Source organism: Mus caroli, chromosome 12 (assembly GCF_900094665.2).
Source record: "Mus caroli chromosome 12, CAROLI_EIJ_v1.1, whole genome shotgun sequence".
NCBI classification, from domain to species: Eukaryota; Metazoa; Chordata; class Mammalia; order Rodentia; family Muridae; genus Mus; species Mus caroli.
Window position 1 is genome coordinate 76,419,902 of NC_034581.1, and position 12,452 is coordinate 76,432,353.

Sequence of the window (12,452 nt, forward strand, 5' to 3'; positions counted from 1 at the left end):
GGCTCCCCAAGTGTCTTTTATTTTGGGGGGGGGGGCGTTTAGACAAGGTTTCTCTGTGTAGCCCTGGCTGTCCTGGAACTCACTCTGTAGACCAGGCTGTCCTCGAACTCAGAAATCCGCCTGCCTCTGCCTCCCAAGTGCTGGGATTAAAGGCCATCACTGCCTGGCCCCAAGTGTCTTCTAAATGACATCACTTTTCCACAAAGCAAGTGATGCTAGAGAAAGCCCCCGTCAAAATGGACTCTTATAGAATCGCTTCTGCAAATGGAGTGTCCTTCTTTGTTCTCTTGGTCATGTAGACTGACTGGTACAGCACGGGAAGCAAAGACACAGAGGTGCGAACACTACAAAGTCAAGGCCATGGGAACTATAGATAGCAATCTGTCCTCTGGCCCTCATGATCTGTATCTATCCTGTATGCAAGATGTGCTTTTTCTGCTAAAGTCCCCCAAAGCCTTACTTGAGTACCGCTGGAGAAGCTGAGTCTTGTCATCCGGGCAGGTTGAGGGATGGGTGAGCATCTCTGCTCACATAGGAAGTTCTTCTGTCTGAGCACCACCCTTGCTTCATGTGAAACTCTCGTGACTACATTCCAGTGCTTCCATACGCTGTCACTTCCTTTGGTCTCAAAGATGTCTGAGAATGTTGCTTGTTCTGCACATCTTTTAATCTGAACTCTGTTCCCTGGGTCATTTGGGAAGGTATTGCCTGGGGTGTAACTGCAGGGTGACAATTTCACTCTTCCAGCATCTGAAAGGTCTCACAAGGTCTTCTTGGTCCTCGTCTTCTGATGAGAAGAAGTCTTGGCGATTGTCCTGTCTATATCCCTCTGTGCACAGTGTTTCTTCCTCTGTTGCTTATATAATTTGTCTTATCACTAGTAGAGGATAATTTCATTAAAATGTACTTTTAGGTGGTTTTCTTTTGTAGCTGAGGTTCATTTCTCTGATTCATACTTGACATTAAGTTTTGAGCCATTGGGCTATTATTCTAGGATTTGTCTTGTTTTATCCTGTTCTCACTGCCACACCGCAGCCCACCCCAGTGACTGCAGTTGCATGTGTCTTGTGGTTGCCTGATGCTGTTTATTTCGGTTCTTTTCCTCTGGCTTGATGCTGGTTCTGTTGTTTATACTGCACTAATCTCCTCCTCCGTGCCGTAATCTCTCATCAATCCCATTCAGAGTCTTTTCCACTTTATAATCTCTGATTTCCATCTTTAGAAGTTGGTTGAGGCCTCTTTTATATTGTATGTGGTATTCTGGACATATGGATTTGACTGTCATTCTTAAGAGCATCTTTATCTTCTGATCCTAACATCTATATCACTGGCGGGTTAGTTCTGATTGGCTGATTTTTCTGCCTTTACTCTGAGCTGTGGTGTCCTGATTCTCTGTACATATAGATTTTTCCCACAATTTCACCTCTGTACACTTTGCTTACCAACCCCTCTGGCATCCAAGCTCCCTACCACTCCACCCACCCTCCTACCTCACAAATAGCTTTTGTGCATTCATGTCTGCTTGCTTTGCTTTGTGACCCAACCAAGATTAACCAGGGCCATCTGTGTGACAGTGGGTTTAGAGCTATCCATTGGAGTGTAGTGAGCTCTCAGCAGAATCTGTTGGCAGCCAGCTTTTGAGGGGTGCAGGGTAGACTAAATGTTGATAAGGCCATGGCCTACTGTCTATGGCTCTTGAGTTAATAGTCCTGCAGTTCTCTGAGCTCTGACCGAAAGTGTTTCATATTCCTAGCCCTTCATCAGTTTTCCACTCTCCTTGCACACGGCTCCCTGAGTTTTAGATGGTGGTAAAGTTTCTTGGTTAGAGGTGGGCCAAAATCTGTGACTTCTTTTCTACATTTTGGGCAGAGTCTGTATTCACTCTGTTCATTGTAAGACTAGGCTTCCCTGCTTCAGGCTCTGTCTAAGGTGTGAGCAGAGAGGTATTTAGAAGGCAGTCAGTGTAGTTAACTACAGAAACACATCTCCTGCATGGGTCTACTACCTCCCAGACTTGGGTTGTTAGCCAGGCTAACAGTACTGGACATCAGTTCAGCACATCCCCCTGTGGTCTTGAATGCATTCAGAGAACCCCTATGGAAATTTTTAAGTGGGTGCCAACAGTGGAAATTTGCCCTTTTATGTATTAAGTTCTGTATTTCCAGAAGTACTTGAACATTGTCCCTAGATAGTCTTAATCCCTTAATATCTTGATCCCCTCCGGTCTTGGTTTTGGTTAAAGCAGTTTATGAGGTGGAACGGGGCCAAGTTTAGCTAGACCACACTTGGATCTCCTTGTACACAAGTAGGGATGGGCACCCTTAGGCCTCTGCTTGCTGTATGTGAACCTTGAGCTTCCCCAGGCTAGCTTGTGAGGAAGGCGCTCTCCCGGCCCTGTGAGGCCTGTGTGCTTTGTTGTCCTCCTGTGGTTCTTCACAGCTCCTCATGTCGTGAAGGACCGCCTACAGATCTCAAGGGTCTCCCCTGTGGTTTCCCTGTCCTCCCAGTTCCTAGCCCTCTCTTGGAGCTGTGAGCAGGGCCAGCACAATCCCCTCCTTGGTTCCTTACTTCTGGGCATAGGCTTATTTCTGTAAATCTTGCCTAATACAAACCACTGGGTCACGGGTTGTATTTGGTTTTGGTTCTTTCCTACGGGAGGGTAAGTCTCTGTTACTCCACTGAGCCAGAAGCAAAGGCTCACTCGATTATTTAATATTGTTAAGCATGTTTGCTTGTTTTTCTTCTTTCCAATTTCAACTTGCATTCCTGAACACTTAAAGTGAGATAAGGGCCAGTGTTCCTCAGGGTACAACTGGACACTCGTTCATGTCTCAGTGGGCCTAGAGTTTTAGATATATATGACTCTTGGTGTTAATATCGGAAGAAATGGTGTTAATTCCTCCTGCTGTGAATCTGATCGTGCAGGGACCTGCCTCTCACAGCACGGCATACAAAGATGTGCTCCTCATCCTGCTCTTCCTCCAGAACCTAGCTCATGGCCTTTACCTTCACTAGCTCAGACACCAAAGTAGTTACCATGCTTCAGATATGTGTAAGGGCAGTCAGTTAACAGTGGTGGCTTATTTAGGCAGGGAAAAAAAAAAACCTACAAATACAGAAACAAATTTTGTTTGTTTGATTCTAAGATTAACTTTACTGTTCCTCATTATTGGATGAAAACTGAAACCAAAAAAAGTGGAAGCTGGTCATGAAGCCAGCGAGGGCTCCTCACCTCCTCACGCCCTGAACTCTGTCTTTCAGCCTGCTCTCAAGTACGTGCTGTACGCGCTGGTTGGTGTTGTGGGACTCGTAACCCATTATGTGCTGCCTCAGGTGAGGAAGCAGCTCCCCTGGCACTGCTTCTCCCGGCCTCTGCTGAGGACAGCCGAGCACAATCAGTATGAAGTCCGAAGTGAGTATGTCTCTGCCACCCTCGGGCTCTGCTCGCTTTGGTGTGCCCGTGGTGAGTTAAGCAGACAGCATTGAGTCACGCTTTAGCTCTGGCTTCTTGCAGTGGGTTTGAAGCTTCCCGGGAAGTGTCTCCTGCAGGCCACTGTCTTCTGCTAAAAGAGCAGCAGCTGTGCTCCCAGGCCGTCTTCCAAGAGTAGACCTACACTTCCTGCTCTACCTCTCACACCTGTCCCTAATGTGTCTGGCGTGTGACTTCTCTAACGATCCCCGATCCATCTTCTCCCTAATCAGTATACAGGCAGCTCAGTCCCACCCAGTCCTCCATTTGAAAGGTTTTAATTTAAGCAGAAGGAAGGAAGGAAGGCCTTTGTCCCTTATGCCACAAGAAACACTGTCTTACTTAAGAACAGTAGTGACAGTCCTTTCTGTAATTTCTGCTCAGATTTGGGTAAGCAGTGAAGTGACTAGAGAAGAGATGAAGGCCTGTCCATTCAGCCAGCTTCTCCCTTCCACTGTAAACTGTGACTTGTCCGTTGGTCCTGTGACGGGCTGTGCTGCACACAAGTGACTGACTTAAGCAAGCTTTCCTCCTTGAAGGGACTTGATTGATCTACTGTAAAGAGGGTGACTCAGCCAGTCATTTGAGCATGAGTTGATATTTTTGAAGAACAGTGAAGCCTTTGAAGCTGTAGCAGAGTTGACTTTCTGTTCTCACAATGGCCTCTTAATGAACCTGCCTGAAGCAGTGTGGTCCTAGTGCTGCCCACAGCCTGGACGCTGGAGACGCCACCGAATACTAATGAGCAGGGAGCAGGATGATGCTCTGGAGACCTTTTAGTAAGGGAAACTAAAGGAGACTGTGAGGCCTGGTGCTGGCCGGCCTCTGCATCGGAAACATAGCCCACAGTGACAGGGTCTGGTTTGCTTTTCTATGATGATGCATTTCCCGCTTTTATATATAAATATACCAAATATTTCATTTTTAAAATCAATAGTTTTATTGGTTGTTTTAATCAGTCTAAAATGTTTACAGATTTTGAATTGCCATAACATTTTTGACTTATTGAAAGTACTGAACTATAGAACTAAACTGTTTTTGGTTTGGTTTGGTTTTGGGGGGGAGGTTTGTTTTTTTCTTTGTACTGATATTAGAAATGTAAAGACTGCCTAGCAGCCTGGCGTAGTGCTTTTAGAGAGCCGAAGAGCTTATTACCTTAACCACCATATGCCACTAGTGAAGAAAATGCCTTATAAGCTGGGTGACTTTAAACTCTGTGTGTGTGCATCTATAGCATAGACTTTCCTATTGTGAAGGCAGGTGGTTTAACAGTGCTTACTTATCTAGGAGTGAGGTACAGCCCGAGAACCTTTAGTCACTTTTCCTATATACAAATGTGGAAAATGAGAACAATTATAGTGAAAAATAAGATCTCAAGAAATGAAATGCTGGAGATGCAGGTGCATGGTGAACAGTTGACTCCTATGTGCTAAGGCCCCGGGGTGACACGTAGCTTTACACAACAACTTATAAAAGTAAAGTTAGCCAAGTATGAGTCATGTCTAGGTCAGAAACTGTATACGCATGTGCGTGTGTGTGCACCTGAATGTGTGTGTGTGTCTACATGTGTGTATGCCTGCATGCATGTGTTCGATCACATAAAAATAGACATTGAAGTACGGGCTTCTTATGGTTTTGTACTCATAGCATTGAGCTAAACTTGAGTCCTAAGGTCATCCTTTCTGCTTACCGTATGCCCGACTGTCTTGAGCACTGTATGAATTGTGATCTCTGGACTTCTTGCCTCTCAGATGCAGCCACTATGATGTGGTTCGAAAAACTTCATGTGTGGCTTCTTTTTGTGGAGAAGAATATCATCTATCCACTGATTGTCCTCAACGAGCTTAGCAGCAGTGCAGAGACAATTGCCAGCCCAAAGAAACTAGATACAGAGTGAGTATATAGTCACCCGATCCATGCCCTTAGATTAGAACAGTAATAAACAACACCTCACACACGTGGTGAAGCATCTTGAGTCATTGGCCAAATGCCACTAAACACTGTTTCTGTCACACGGCATCAGAAGAGGGACCGCTCAGGTGAAGATGTCTTTGTCTTCCCTTTTTTGGGGCATCACTGTATTTTTGTTGTTCTTGACTTTTTAATGCCAACCAGTATTTTATGAGAGGGTGCCTGCTCGATAGCTCAGCAGGTAAAGGTTCCTGCTGCTAAGCCTCATGACCTGAGCTCAATCCCTGGAAGAAGAGAACCGACTCCAGCAAGTTGTCTTCTGACCACCACACACGATATGGCAAGTGTGCTCGTGCACACACTTATGTATGCATTATGCAAAATAGATGAGAAACCATAATTTTAATATTACAAGTAAAGTTAGCTTTGAATATTAAATGGCAGGTTTGGGAGGTGGCTGCTGTGTACTGTGCACATCAGACCATGTAGGGGGTCATTTGCCTACACAGTTATCCTCAGTCAGACTTGGTAGTTTTAGTTCCATGTTAAGGAGTATTGGTACATGTTTTTCATGTATTAAATGCTGCTAGTATTAAATTGAAAAGCTAGAGAACCAGGTTCTAGAACTATAACTTTTATTTTTTAAACATGCTTATTTATGTAGAAGATAAAATTCCTAGTGTGTACTAATAAAGAGTGTTGTACTCATGCCTTTCAGGGTTTCATAGACTTATCATAGAGATCACTGTTATTGTGTATTTCCTGAGACAAAGGAGTTGCCACTGTGATCTCCTGAGTACTGGGATTACAGTTGTGTATACACACACACCACTTCTGTACATCAATTCCAGAAGTCTGTCTGGTCTCTATCAAAAGTTTATGGAGCATGTGCTGACCTCTGGTTGGTGGATGCTGGGTGTTTGCAGCACAGGCTGATGGGCTGTGCCTGTCTCTGCTACAGGTTGGGTGCTTTGATGATCACCATCGCTGGCCTGAAGCTGCTACGCTCTTCCTTCAGCAGCCCCACGTACCAGTACATCACCGTCATCTTCACTGTGCTCTTTTTCAAGTTTGACTATGAGGCCTTCTCAGAGACGATGCTGCTGGACCTCTTCTTCATGTCCATCCTGTTCAGCAAGGTAATCTATCACGGCACATCTGCCTCTGCAGAGAGAAACTCGCCACTTGCTGACGTGGTTGGCAAGGTTTCTGCTGGTGTTACGTTTGACTGTTGGCTTCTAAGTAACAGTCTTCCTCTCTCAGCAGTTATTTTGGAGCATATTAAACCCATAAGAGCCACAATCAAATAAGACTCACATGTGGGTGGACTGTGTCCACTGGCAGCAGCTGAGGTTCAGACATGTCTAGTACAAAGAGAAATTGCTGTTCGCTATTAGATTTTTCTCCTGGTTCCTTGTGACATTACGTTTGGAACATATTTACTCCAAAGGGTTGAAGTTCAAGGGAAATGTATCCTGGGATAAAATACATGCATGTATTAGAGACACCTAGAGTTTCTGTTCAAGGACAGCCATCTTGTTGCTTCTACTCCTCACTTTGCTGGCAGTAGCAGTAATGCTGTGATTGGCCAGAAGAGGGCACAGAACTCTTAAAAACACCAATCCATAAGTCCATGTCTACATTGAAAAAAATCTTCGTATCAAATTGATGCCAGTGTTTTGGCAGTTGATAAGTCTTGTCTTGCTGTATGAGGGGAAAATGACTTCAGCGCCATTTTCCTGTGAGGAAGAAGACACATCTTACAGGCTGCTTGTCTTCTGGTTGAAGTACCTGCTTAGAGTTTTCCTGACAGCCTTTTCTTTGTCCTCACAGCTTTGGGAACTTCTCTACAAGCTGCAGTTCGTGTACACCTATGTCGCTCCCTGGCAGATCACTTGGGGCTCTGCGTTCCATGCTTTTGCTCAGCCCTTTGCTGTGCCCCGTATCCTTCACTACAGTTTATGAGAATGGCTGGTCATATCCTTGATGAGAACGTCAGGCTACAGCAGACATGCCAGGAACTGTGACAAGCCGGCAAAGCCTCTCAGGCTTGGAGAACCGTTACTTATTCTGATTTAGTTTGTGCAACCCACAGATGAACCAAATACAAGTAGAGATTAAGGATTTGTAATAAGTAATGCTGTTTTTAAATTTTATATTTAAATTGTAAGTATGATTGGTATTAAAGTCTAGGAACTTTTAATGCACTTGGAATAAATGAACAGAACATTTTTCACAACAGTCTTAATTAAGTTCCTGGGTGAAAGTTTCCATCCTCATGCCTCAAAAGTGCTTTCAAGCAACCAGGAAGACATGTGACTCCAGCCGTGTTCAAATACAGACTTGTGGTATTGGCAATTTTTTAAAAAAAGTTTTACTCCATGTATTATGTATTTCAGTATTTGTGTGTTGCACATGTAAAGGTCAGAAGACAACAGGGAAAAGCCAATTCTCTCCTAGCATCTTTACCTGCAGAGCCTTCTCATTTGGCCCCAAGTTCTGGGTTTGGCCTCTGTAAAGGGAACCCTGAGTGTATCAGCCCAAGGCTGACACGTGCCTTTCCCCCTTCCTTTTCCTGTCTGTGGTGTTTGTTCCTTAACTGTTTCCTCCTAGACTCGGCTATGCTCTTTGTCCAGGCGGTAGTGTCGGCCTTCTTCTCCACACCACTAAACCCCTTCCTGGGTAGCGCCATATTCATCACCTCCTATGTTAGGCCTGTCAAGTTCTGGGAGAGAGACTACAAGTGAGTGAACGGAGCACACAGAAGCCAGTTTGTCTTTTTTACAGAAAAGAACAATCGATGGCATCATCATAAAAAAAATTTATCATAGTTTGTTTGATAAAATACTTGTTTTGCTAAAAATTTACATCTATTTTTAAAAATTGAAGATTATATAGGGTTGAGGAAATTGGTCTTTATTTTCTCAACTATTTGTGTAATTCTTAAAAGTATAATCCTAATTATCCTCCTCTGCATTTTTCATAATGGCATGTCTTGGAGTTAGGCCCTGTGAGTAACACCGTGACTTTATGTAATACAGTGTTGCACCATTATAGAGGCTGTGGTGTGTTGCAGCCTATTTTCCTTAGAAATGTCATAGAATTGTGTTTCTAGAGCTGAGCTTTTACAGAGTCTTTTCAGGAAGGAAAGTTTCTGGTAACTTCATTCAAGCGCGCTCCTCCTTTGTACCTGAGATTCATTCACTGGCTGTTCAAGCCAATGCTTAGGACAGTCTTAAGTGAGAGGGCACAGATGTTGAAGTGTGTATTAACATGCTACTCTACCCAGGCCTTTCCCTACACTGCTAAAACAGTGGCACTTTTATTCAGGAAAATTGAAACAGTGAGCTGGCTTCTCTGCTTGACATCTCTACTTGGCCTTCATCTAAAACTATGTAGTATTTCCAATGTTAGTGAATTTATATCACTTTTTGTATCGTATTCTTAGCCTGAAGTTATATTCTATGATAGCAGTTCCTAACAGTTTGTATCAGTAATTTTTTTGTTTGCTTTTGAGACAGAGTCTACTATGTAGCTCTGTCCTGGAACTCACTATGTAGACTAGGCTGGCCTCAAACTTAGATGATTGTGAGCCACCACGAAGTTACTGGGAACTGAACTCAGGACATCTGGAAGAACAGCCAGTGTTCTTAACCACTGAGCCATCTCGCCACCCTTGTATCAACATTTTTGGTACCCTTAAAAATACTCAAGATGCCATAGTATTTAAATAGAGATGTGATTTAATAACATTTTCTAAGAAATATCCACTATGACCATCCTTCCAGAACTAAGCCTACAGCGTGAAGATTACAAGATTCAAGCCAGCCTGGGCTACATGGCAAGATGCTGTCTTTCTTTTTTTTTTTTTTTTAATGGGGTAGGGGAAGGAGGGGGGGCCATACCCCATATTAGCATAAATATAGCATTTTAAACTAATAAGAATATTTCCCACCTACCAAAATTTTAATAGGAAAATTGTAGATTGCATTGTTGCAGTAGAGCTTTAATGTCTTGCTTGCTAAGAACCAGGTCAGGTTCCCACTTCCTGCTTCTTCATCCACTCTTGTAGTACATCCTGTGACTGTTGGTGCAGTAGGACACTTTATATCCGTTCATGCAGTACAATACGACATTTTGTATCCACTCTTCCAGTGTGACATGTTGCTTGAAATGATGGAAGAAAAATTAACTGCACAGATATACAGTTGAAAAGGAAGGGGGTTTGTTTCTGCTTTTGTTTTGTTTTTTACATATGTGTGAGTGTTCTAGCTGCCTATATGCATGCGTACTGCATAGTGACCTGTACTGGAGGAATTCAGACGAGGACGTTGGATCCCCTGGGACTGGAGTTAAAGATAGAGAGCCCCCATGTAGGCACTGGGAGCCCAGCCCAGGTTCTTCACAGGAACAGCCAGTGCTCATGGCCACGACTGTCTCTCCAGCCCCAGGAAAAGCATTACAAAGACTTTAAAAAGGCTTTAAAAAGACTGTTGGGGATGGTTTTCCTTGATCCTTCACCAAAAATTAACAAACAGTGGTTTCGTTTTGTTTTGTTTTGTTTTGTTTTGTTGGTTATTTGAAACAGGGTTTCTCTGTGTAGTCCTGACTGTCTTGGCACTCACTCTGTAGACCAGGCTAGCCTGGAATTCAGAGATCCGCCTGCCTCTGCCTTCTGGGTGCTAGGATTAAAGATGTGCGCCACCACACCTGGCAAATATAATGGTTTCTTAAAAGCTAGTTGTAGTGTGGAGTCTAAGCTTCACCTGTGAACCTTTAGAAGTGTGTTACATCTATATTAATTATCCATCTTTGAACGAGAGTGTTTGCTTGAGATAGCCAAGTGCTGACGCAGTAGCTGTACAACATTTTTAAAAGGTGGTCACAGCATCACCAATACCAAATGAAAAGTCATTAAAGTGTGTTGCTCTAAGAAGCTGTCACACTCATGGGTGTGGGTACAGGTTTTCCTAAACTCTTAAGTTTTTGTTTAAAGTTTTGAATTATGTTGTTGAGAGCTATTGCCGTATTTCCCTTGAAGTGATGAGGTCTTTTCTTTGTGTTGATAAATGTCTGTTAGGCAAGAGATCTCAATAATCTCATACCTTCTTACCTTCGTCACAATTTGAAGTGACAGTGGTTCTTAGAGGGGGAGCCAGCAGTTGAGCTTGTAGTTGAAATCACTGCACAGCCAGCCATTTTCTCTTTGTCCAGGCGGTAGTGTCAAGGGCAGCGCAGCACTTGAGAGAGGGTGCCGTGTTCTCTGCGCTGTCTCATTTTGTACATAGGCTGCTAATGTGGCCTGCCCCAAGGAGTTGAGAATTCAAACTTGTAGCTGGGGCAGTCAGATAAATTAGCTGAATGACTGCACGTATGTGGCAGTGAAGGAAGACGTGGTACTGTTTGGGGCCACTGCCTTGGTTCCTGCTCAGCACCAGACTTTGAGGGCCATGGTTTTATACTGCTAGTGTAGGCCTCAGCATGGTAAGAAACAGCAAGCAGCCAGCAGCCATGTGGGATGGCTCTGACCTAGGAAACTGTGAGTCTGTTCTTCCATGGACCTCAGTGCCTCTGGATATTTCTAAATGCTCTTTCCCTGAGAAGGGATTCTGTGGTCATACACTTGGGAGAGCTGTGTTCTTTGTGTCTGGTCAGTTTTTGTGGTGCATTCATTCATGTCTTCTTACACTCTGTAATGAAACACAAATGAGGAGAAACTTAGGTTTATGTGTTGTGAAAATATGAAGGAAGAAAATAAACGTGTAATCAAGTCTGTGCTGCCAGGCTGATGATTATCTAGCCATATTATATTCCCAGAGATTTTCCTACAGAGGTGAGATTATCTGTGTCTTTTAATTTCTCCCTTGCTCTTATTTTTTTAAGTATAAAATATTAAAAATGTTTTATTTTGTTTTCTTCAGCACAAAACGTGTAGACCATTCAAATACCAGATTGGCTTCTCAGCTTGATAGAAATCCAGGTAAGAGTCCTATTGATAAAAAAGACATGAGCCAGAGGATTTGGGTTGTTTGTATGTTCATGTACATAGTCATGCGTGGACACACACACACACATGTTCATAGCTTCACTCCCACTTACTGTCAATTCTCTAAAAGGAGACAGGATCTCTCTGTAGAGCAGCCTGGCTTTGAACAGTGTAGTGCAGATTAGCCTTAATTCACTATCCTCCTACAGACACAAATAATCAGTTTTTAAAAATCAGCTATCCTTCACTTTTTTTTATTTCCTTTAACAAAGTACAGTATATGTGACTTAGAGCATATCCACTGTATATACCCATCCGCTATGAAATGTAGCTTAAGAATGCAGATAGAATTTTTAAAGGTGCCATTCAAGGATGGTGCTTATATAAGCTGAGTAGAGACCAGACGAAAACTAGGTAAGAACACTGAGTGCTCCAACATGGTCCTTTCCCTCAAGTGTTAGGTAAATATTCAAATTTAATCTTATTTAATTGTGTGCATGGGAAGTTTCTAATTTCCACCCAAGATGAGACTTCGTGGGTTGAATTTTGGTATCATTTTCTAAAGTTTGCTTCTTAGCTGATTTGAAAAATCTTATTCTATCACCCTATTCCTGGGAATCTTGCTGCTCTAACCAAGTGAGACTAATGAATTGGTTAATTAGCTCAGGAAACTATTAATTAATTCCTTCAACAAACATTACTCCCAAGTGGACAGGAACATGTTGCCATTTAACTCATAAAGTTCTTGAAATGCTTTATCCATCTGAGAAACGAAACTCTAACAATCCAATTGATTTTCACTTATAAAGCTGAATTAGGGAGAGTTAGTGACATTAACCGTTACTTATAGTCTCACAGGAACAACCACTTCCTCTGCAGTGAGAGCGTGCGGGCTTAGAGCTCTCAGATGCTGCACCAGCAGGAAGAGGTCCTGAGGAAGAATCTACACACCTTTTTCATGGACAGACATGCAGCTCGCATAATTAGACTCCATTTCTCCTCACTCTCTTCATGTGTAGTTAGTGTGAGTTTAAAATAACTCCCAAACCTTGACTCTGAAGCTTTGCTCGTTATTTGCTGTGTATT

The 12,452-nt window shown here is 43.1% G+C and overlaps 1 protein-coding gene across 8 annotated transcripts in view; it reads left to right on the forward strand.

The window, feature by feature from the left end:
- Nucleotides 1-12,452, forward strand: part of Pcnx1 (pecanex 1) — a 144,090-nt gene that overhangs the window by 110,950 nt on the left and 20,688 nt on the right. For all 8 annotated transcript variants that reach the window (XM_021179162.2, XM_029484750.1, XM_021179163.2 and 5 more), the window contains 6 exons: nucleotides 3,262-3,412; nucleotides 5,221-5,362; nucleotides 6,342-6,519; nucleotides 7,214-7,322; nucleotides 7,994-8,123; nucleotides 11,302-11,360. In XM_021179162.2, the coding sequence (XP_021034821.1) occupies nucleotides 3,262-3,412; nucleotides 5,221-5,362; nucleotides 6,342-6,519; nucleotides 7,214-7,322; nucleotides 7,994-8,123; nucleotides 11,302-11,360 (769 nt within the window). The remainder of the gene's footprint in view (nucleotides 1-3,261; nucleotides 3,413-5,220; nucleotides 5,363-6,341; nucleotides 6,520-7,213; nucleotides 7,323-7,993; nucleotides 8,124-11,301; nucleotides 11,361-12,452) is intronic.